This window comes from Austrofundulus limnaeus, unplaced genomic scaffold, assembly GCF_001266775.1.
Source record: "Austrofundulus limnaeus strain Quisiro unplaced genomic scaffold, Austrofundulus_limnaeus-1.0 Scaffold17, whole genome shotgun sequence".
Classification (NCBI taxonomy): Eukaryota; Metazoa; Chordata; class Actinopteri; order Cyprinodontiformes; family Rivulidae; genus Austrofundulus; species Austrofundulus limnaeus.
Genome location: NW_013952419.1, coordinates 2,765,043 through 2,773,966, shown reverse-complemented (window position 1 = coordinate 2,773,966; position 8,924 = coordinate 2,765,043). Strand labels below are relative to the sequence as shown.

Sequence of the window (8,924 nt, the reverse complement as noted above, 5' to 3'; positions counted from 1 at the left end):
GTATAGAGCAGGGATGTCCAAACATTTTGTCACATGGGCCAAAATCATAAAGTCAGAAGGACTTGAGGGCCAAAAATATTTTTCCTTTACTTGCTCAACAATAAACTAARCATTGAATACTTTAATTAAACAAATAGTCAGATTTATTGCTGGAAATGGATGCGTAAATTAATCTAGATCCAGAACTTTAAAAGTGTTTTGCAGGTTTACCATATTGAAATAAATTTTGCAATTTTCTAGATTTCAGGTGGGGAAAAAAATAACCCAATTTAGTCAATTCTGATCAATAAAATCAGRATTTAGGTCACTGTTTCACTGAAAATGCTTGCTGTATTCAGACAAATTTAATAAATCAATTAAAAGGAGTGCAGCAAAGTCAACTTTTGAGTAGAAGTCACTAAAACAGATGTGGAAAAAGCTAAGATTCTAGTTATTTAAAGACAAATAATTGGTGTTGTTGCCAATATCTTTTATTATAAGATTTTTCTTTGTGAGAAATTTGCCCTAATAATAAACAGAAAGTCTCCATAAAAGGGGATACATTTGTAAACAAATTAATATAATTCTTGAACCAAAGTCAGGGGCCACACAAAATCACTTTATGGGCCACAAATGCCCCCCGGGCCACACTTTGGATACCCCTCGTATAGAGGCTTATTTCTGGAATGACAATTAATAAATCTAATTGTAAATCTGAGGAAGCCAGCAGCTGTGTCAAAATTTTACTTAATTCATTATCCTCCATTTTGAGCAGCTGAACTGGTGACAGGAAGAAGCCATTAGCTGAAGCACACTCTGTACAAGTGGCCTTTTGCCTTGACTGAGTTTTTAAAGGATAGAAAAGAGACACAGATAAATGGCAAATGATCCAGGTGTGGTTTCTATGTAAAGGAAAACAAATAAAAACACAGCTGATCACGTATACAACGACAGGGGAGCTTGATGATTGAAAGCTTTGCATTCTGCATTCAGAAACTTTAGGAACCACAGGTAAACCTGAGAGCAAAGCTCTGTTAGGAAATTCTGGAACAATAAGAACTCTAATATAAGATGGAGCATAGTTGTTGAGAACTTTGTGTGTTAGAATAATGGTTTTATATTTATTTCTGAACTTTAATGGGAACAAGTGAAGAAAAACTAAAAAAAGAAAAAAATACAATCTCTCCTTTTAACTTTCATCAGAATTCTAACAGTGGTATTTTGGATCAATTGAAGAGGATTTTTGGACAGCCTGAGAATAAAGAATCACAGCAACCAGTATGAAAAGTATAAAACAAAGCAGGAACCCAGATAGTTACAAATTCTTTGATTCTTATAACAACAGTTAAACTATAAATGCATCCATCAAGACTATAATTATTTATAAAAACGCTTTAAATACTTGAAGTTGCTCCAGGCTGTGAATACCTGCCTAACCCACAAATAACTCCCCACCTCCAAGAGCATTTCTGCACGTTGATTGCCTTGAGCWAAGTCTAATTGATGCACATACATGAAACAGTACTGAGTAATTAGGTATAGTTTTAATTTGAACTAAAATCACGTCTTTTTATTCCTCTAATTGCATCCGTGCCCAGCTTCTCAGCAGAGCAGTTGGCAAAAAATAAAAGCCTAAAGGGARCATATTGCCCTGAGGGGAAATGAAATATTTGTGTTTTGTCAATCATCAACGTTTAAGTGGAGTGGGACTCCTGTCAAACGCTTTCTGCATGAAATGTTAAGGAGTCTTTTTTTTTTAGCTTAGTGGGTGTCTTAGCATTTTAGTTAGTTCTCCAAAGTTTTCCACAAAAAKAGATTTTTTTGGTTTCTTGTGTCCCCCTTGTTTGCCAGCCGCAGTAAAATGGGAACTGATACACAGAAGAGAACAGAAAGCAAATGAATATGGGGAGGAAGGGGAAACACCATAACTTTCAGACTAGATGCACTATAAGGAAACACGGTCTTGATGTGGGGGATTTTCTCTGATTTGGGGAACATTTTCTCAGACGTACACACTCACACACACATGAAATCTTAAAGAAACTCATGGCGGCAGTGATCTCAAATTGGTGAATAATAAATGTCTAAAAGTGCACATCATTGGTTGTTGCGTAATACAGCAGCTTCTGACACACAAAAAATGTACAAATAAAGAATGGGCTGCACAACAAGAGTCCTGCACAAACTGATGAAGTCCCACACACTAATCCAAACAAGGGCTTTATTTGTCCTCATTTTCTGTGAGAGCTAGTTCTGACTCTGTTTGTTACACATGTTGTTTGAAATAGAGAAGTCTTGCTACCTTTCTATTTTTTWAATTATTCTGTTGTTTGCCATTTTAGCATGACAGTATACCATAAAAAGKTTTATTGTTGTCTTGAGACAAAGCAGAATCAAAACGGCTGGTGAGATAGTTGTAAAGATGGGTTTGTTGTTTTGTTAAATAGAAGCGGTTAAGGCTATAATGCCTCAAACAGCCATATACAGTGGTCTTTGACATGAGCAAACACGAAAAAGGGTWTTAACTCGCTTTGTAGCTCCTGAACCTCTTTCACCACTGTTTTGTGGTGTGTCTGAGAGCAACTCGTTTTAGTGTTGTCTCTTKAAAGGRGCAATATTATGTGTTTCTCAGGCATACATTTAAATACTATACCATAATAAAGTATCTACTGTATGCCACCTTTAGTTGTTAGTAAAATGCTGTTTTTTTTTTTTTTGTTTAAATAGAAAATAAACTTATCTTCTCATCACTTCCTCTTCTAAACACCTTGAAATTGGCCCGTTCAGTGCAGCCGGGGGGTGGGGGTGGGGGGGTCACGCATGCGCTATGATGCAGGTTAATTGGCATCTGAAAATACATTTCCTCAAAGGTATTTTGAATCTAAAAAGAGCTTCACTAAGTGAGAAGTAGTGTTGAGAGCAGCAGACAGTTTAAGCTTCACTTTCACTTTGCTTTATTACTGCCAAGAGCCTGCAGGAGTCATGGGCGGGGTGTGTGGGGTGGTGGTGGGGGGATGCTCCGTGATGAGGAAGTTCGGCTTAAAGACACATCCCAGGGGCGTTTCTGGTCCCCACTTGTCGTTTTGCTCCTCAGCATGGCTTCCTAAAAACGCTGCAGGATTTCTCAAACATTTATGAATGAGTCAGAGCAAGGCTTTGGGCATTTTATATCTTATGAGAAAATAGCATTATAACATGACATAAAACTCAAAAAAGTTGATTTTACATGATATTGCCCCTTTAAATGCAAATGAGGCACTTCACACCCCACCCACTTCCAGGTCTAATGCTGTGCTCCAGTTGTTAAAAACTCAACTGTAACTACTTTTAATGTCGTAATTTTAAGTCGGCATGTCGGTTCAAGACAACCATACCCGGGCATGTATGACATCATCATTTACAAATGATTGGTCTTCACATCAAAAGAAAGATAAACTCTTACTTTCATGGTTTTTAGCARTKCTCTGTTGTTTACTRTATATGAAGTCAGTCCTACATGTAGTACTTTATAGCGATTATTAGAGGATATTTTTAAAATCTGTTTTTTACACTCAAGATGCAATWTAGAGCGCCATTGTTGTTTTGTTGTTGCATTATTCCATCAGAGCAAAAAATCAAGACTGTTTTTTTTTTCTGACATTCTGCCAAACTGGAAAGCTTTTAACTCAAAACTAACGTCAGTCTGATTTCAAAATTTCGAAATCTGCTGCAACTGGAACGCAGCGTTCCACTCCACTATGTTGGGACATTTTTGTAGCTTGACAACAGAGGGAGAAATGTAGCAGCGCAGCAACTTATTATTTACAAATTGATTAAAAGTTGTCAACAATAGAAGACTTGTCCATCTAGCATTGAATGTTGATGTCAGTCAGAGGAGAATGAAGACAACGAACCTGCAGAACTCGAACCCCGATTAGCAACAATATGTATTCAAGAGCTAAAAAATAGTGAATTTTGTGTGATATGTCCTCTTTTACAAAATGGCTGATAATAYGCATTTTTTATGCTAGATTCATCAGCCATAATGAAATGATTCGTAGGCTTTATACATCTTTTTAGGAAAGACATTTGAAGATGGAGGAATGTGAGTTTAAAGCTCGCTTTAACAAAATTTGAATAGAAAAAGCGATTTGGCATTGGCACTGTTATTTTATAAATTGAACTGCGGTGCAGTGTTTATAATTACGGTTACACAACAAACTGTATCAAGGCCAACCAGGAAGGAATTTAAAAGTGTTACAAAATTTAATTATACTGGAAGACATTTTCTTTGCTAAAATAGGATTAACATCTTAGTAAATAATTACAGCTTCATCCTGCAGTCAAGCAGCAGCATTAGTATTCATTAAGTTATTCTGCCATAATTCTTTACATTTAAAAATAATAATGCATTTATTTGTTTTAAATTGTGCTGATGTTCAGGTTTGTTTACCTTTTAGTTTATTATTGCATATTGAGCTTTGCTATCTATTATAGCTAAGGCAAATGAAACAAGAGCACTGAAATTGAACTGTATTTGCAGGCTCTGTTAGGAACTTGAAAGGGATGCTAGTACAATTCTCACAGCTTCATCCCAGCAAGAAACCTCTTCACACCACTGCGCTTTAAGGTTTCATCCCTTTTGATATTAAGGCTTTTTTGTTGGAGTGTAATCTCGTCTGACATTACAGCTCTCAGAGATTATTGCATGAAGTACATCACACGCCATCAGAGAAAATGTAGCATTCAAACATCAGAGTTTYTCTTCTGGGTTTTCTTGGGGGTCTCCTGATCTTTGAAACTTGTTGTACAGAAGTCATGATCCCAAATTGGTTTGAAAAAGATAAAGGACGYGAAGAAAACCAACCTGTGTGCCGCGTCTTTGTCAGTAAAAACCTTTGAAAGAATGTGCAAAGTGAATTTTTGCTCTGTTGAGGCTGATTTCAAAGCTGCCTTTTTGAATGGTCAGCACATGCGAGAGGCCTTTTATCCTTCCAAAAGGCTGGAGCAATGAGACACTCTAAAGCCCACTGCTTCACATCTCACTTGTCGGTGCACAGCTACTCAAACCCAGTGAGAGGTCACAGAGAAAAATACACACAAACACTAGAACACACACACACACACKTGCTAAGATTTCAGACAGTTTATGCTGCATTTATACTCCTGTGGAGCTGAGATGAAAGTCAAGGTTGCAGRCTGCAGTGAGGTGGGAATCCAAGAGATGTGCATGTGTGCAATTTTTGTATTTGCACCCATTGARTGAAGCTTGAACTTGGCCTGCAGGCCTTTCAGAGGATACTGTACATGAACCCTGATTATWTTAGCTGTCTCCTCAACTCAGCGGGTCGCACTTACATTCGTCAAGCTGGAAAGTGCTGAACTTTTCACCTCTGTGTTTTAGCACCGCGTCAGCACACCGTGTTAGAGCTTCATACGAACAAATAACTGAACTGAAGGTGTGTTGATAAATGTGAAGAAGGAGGGCATCAGCTTAGTGACATAGTGGCGCAAGTTTGTTTGCACAAGAGTATTTGAACAAAAATGGAGCTTTTGGTCTTGAAGATTAAATTCAATTTATCATCGATTTGAGCCTTTAAGATGGACAAATAACTTGAAAAAATCAAATAGATGTAAAGCTGTCCACACTGGAGCTAAATGAGATTCTTACTTCAGGTTACCACCACTGAAAACATAAAACTGGAATGGCCACTGGCAATGCTTTGCACTATTTATAGCAGTCATTTGCTAGGAGCTATGCCTATCATTGTGTAGTGTTTAGTGTACATGTCACAGCCGCACATTAACACCTTGCGCATGCTGTATATATCAATTACAAAATGCACAAAATAGCATTATTTTACCTAAATATTCATRTGTTATGCACATTGTGAAAATAGGGAACAAGAGTTTGGCCTATATATTAATCCACGAACATCTAGCATATAATTTGCCTTTATAACACAGAATTTTTTGGGATGTTTTAGTAATTTTTATTGACAGCATGCTTGGGTTTGAACCAGTACATTTCAAATCCACTGAAAGCAAGGATGTTAACAAATACATTGGACAATAATTTTGAAAATGTAGTGATATTTCCACAGTTGTGGTCTTGGAAAAAAAAATCCTGAGCCCTCAATGTCCGAGACAAGACCAAGTACAAAAGCGGTCGAGTCTGAGACGAGACAGAGACCATCAAAAAGTGGTTTTGATACCAGTCTAAAGATTGCTCTTAACTCCTTGGTTAAGTTTAGGATTCTTCCTCAGAAATTCATGGTTCGATGCTCTACGGATTCCAGATGGCACCAATATGTCTACATGTTAACGTAGCCTTTGCTGTGGTTGCCCATTCCATTGTATTTATATTTATAGTTACATTTTCTGTGCCTTTCACTCAAACAAGTATCAAAGCACATAGGAGCAACATTGTGCTCACCTCCAAAAAATCACAAYAAACAAAAACCTCCTCCACTTCTTCTTTACATTGCTTCTTGTGATTTCCTTGCAGTAATGAACCCCCAGGAGTCGGTGATGAAATAAGATGCACAACAGCAGCATCCTTTCTGCCTACTTTTTGAAGTATCAGGATTAGAGATCTTTTGGTCTGGCACAAAATCCACCATTTACTCTGTAAATGCTTTTTTTAATAACACTAATTTGCAAGAGTCCTCTGAATGATAAAGCAGAAAAGCAAACATGTTTCAGCAGGAGACAGTTTTAAATTGATCCCAAGGCACACGAAAGACTGATAGAGAATCATATGGGACTGTTTTTATGTTGCTCATGGTGTTTTTGTGTAAATGTGTATTTTTAGGAAGCAATATCTTGACTGCATATACTGAAAATTATTAAAGTACAATTACTTCTTTAGGCACTATTTTAAATAGAATATGGAATGTGATCAGCAAAATCTGAAGACACAAATATTATAAATAAATTTTCTAAATAATATTTAAAAAATATATTTATGATATGTTTTCCTGCTGTGTTTTTTTATTATTTTTTTAGGTGGAAACAAGCTGAAAGGACAGCAGTTCCATCTGGACTGGGCCTGGATCTCTTTGGAAAAGGAGTATTATGTGGTGGATGAGGAGGATAAATACATGGAAGTGGTGCTGAGACGAAGAGGATACCTGGGAGAAACATCTTTCATTGGTCAGTCTGCTGTTCTCCATCTGAACACTATGTTTTGTGTGCAACCTTGATTGTTCAAAGCGTTTCTATTTCATGTAGGTGATCAGTAAACTTTTAAATGCAAAACAAGAATTTACAACCAAAAACCAACCTCTAATCTGGTTTACCATTAAAGTCATTCTGCTCAATCTCAAGCCAGGTTATCAAAAGCAAAACATTTTCAGTTTCCAGTAGAAAGATGCTGTAAATGCTTTAKCAGTACAGTGACAACCTGATTTACAGTGCATTCATGTTTATGTTTCAAAATTAGTCAATTATCTTGGCCTTAATAATTTATCTTGAAGACTCACRAATAACCACAAAAAAAGGCATTTCTTACTGCGCTGTATTACTTGTTTCCGGGAATTACCGCAAACTAAGTAGTAAGCTAGTTCCATGAAAAAAAAAAAAAACCTGAGACTGGGTCCCCAAACCGTGATACACAACTTCACAGGACTTCAGTGTGATAAAAAAGTGTTGTTGCGTTGCTTCATGAGGTGGCTTTTGAAAGCAACACAATATTTTCCTAACAAAATAAATAAACATAAATGTCTAAAAGCAGCTACAATATGTTTCTCTGACCAGTGTGCTGCAACATAATCGTCAACAAAATACTCACAATTTAGACCCAAATTGGGCTGATGATTACTGCTAAACTGTCAAAGAGCAAAGCTGTGTGAAACTAAATTAACACTGACCTTTTTTTTCTAAAACAGAGATTGCTGGAAGCTCTAATATTGAAGGCTCAAACTCAGCTTTTCAGGAACTGATGAATTGCTGACCGGTGCTTGTACGTTTTACAGCATRAGCACAGTTGGAGTATTGAATTCCTCTACTACTACTTTTTTATATTTTGCTTCAGTCTTGTGTGTTTCTTGCTAAAGACAAAGCAAAGCATTTTAATGGAAGATGCCCTGTTTCAGCCTTGTCAGTAAGTAGTTTCAAATCAAAAACCTGATTCAAAATGTCTGCTTTTATATAATAAAGAACTCTATTGTAGCACTGATGATGCCACTTCACACGTAGAGCTTGTTGGTTGACTGTAGCCTCACTGTCAGAGTTTGCCTGTTTTTTTCAAAGACATGTTAGTTTAGCTGGTGATTGTTATGTGAGGTGACGGAGCTAAGTAGAGAACCCTGCTCCATGTGAATCTGAGCGTGGATGCTTGTCTGTTCTTCTGTCAGAGCGTACCCTACATCCTACAAAATGCCAGGCCTGAACAATGCAAGCTTTTAAAATGAGTGGCAGGCATCRTTCATGGACTAGATGATACCAGTGTCTTTTTTGTTTGTTTGTGTTGTTTTTTTTCATTGTCATTCGCTGTAGGACTGTTTGTCAAAGGCATCGAAAAAGATAAGAGGTTGAACATTGAATGTTGCACCGTGGCTTACTGACTCCAGCTGAACTTTAGCCCAGCTTCCATTAGCTCGCTGGTCAGATAGCGTTCAGCTGTGGAGATGAGTTTTTCACAGAGCTGAAGCARACAGCTACGGTTTAGTTCAGTGTACTGACAGCTGCTGACACTGAGATTCAGACAGGTAACACTTCATGTGAATGCTACACTTTTTTACTAAAAACAAACTGAATTTAAAACTACATTTATGCTCCACTTATTGAATATGGAAAATGGACATGGAGATATGCTTTTTTTCTAAATTTAAAGGGCCAATATTTTATGTTTCTCAGGCATACATTCAAATACTATACCATAATAAAGTATCTATGTCACCTTTAGCCTTTATTAAAATGCTGTTTTTATGTTTAAATAGAAAATAAACATCTTCTCATCACTT

The 8,924-nt window shown here is 36.9% G+C and overlaps 1 protein-coding gene across 1 annotated transcript in view; it reads left to right on the top strand.

Moving 5' to 3' along the window:
• LOC106514148 (FRAS1 related extracellular matrix 2) overlaps nucleotides 1-8,924 on the top strand; it is a gene marked incomplete at its 5' end in the record, with an annotated part of 90,770 nt that overhangs the window by 22,715 nt on the left and 59,131 nt on the right. The window contains 1 exon segment of the mRNA XM_014003277.1: nucleotides 6,967-7,113. Within this exon segment, the coding sequence (XP_013858731.1) occupies nucleotides 6,967-7,113 (147 nt within the window).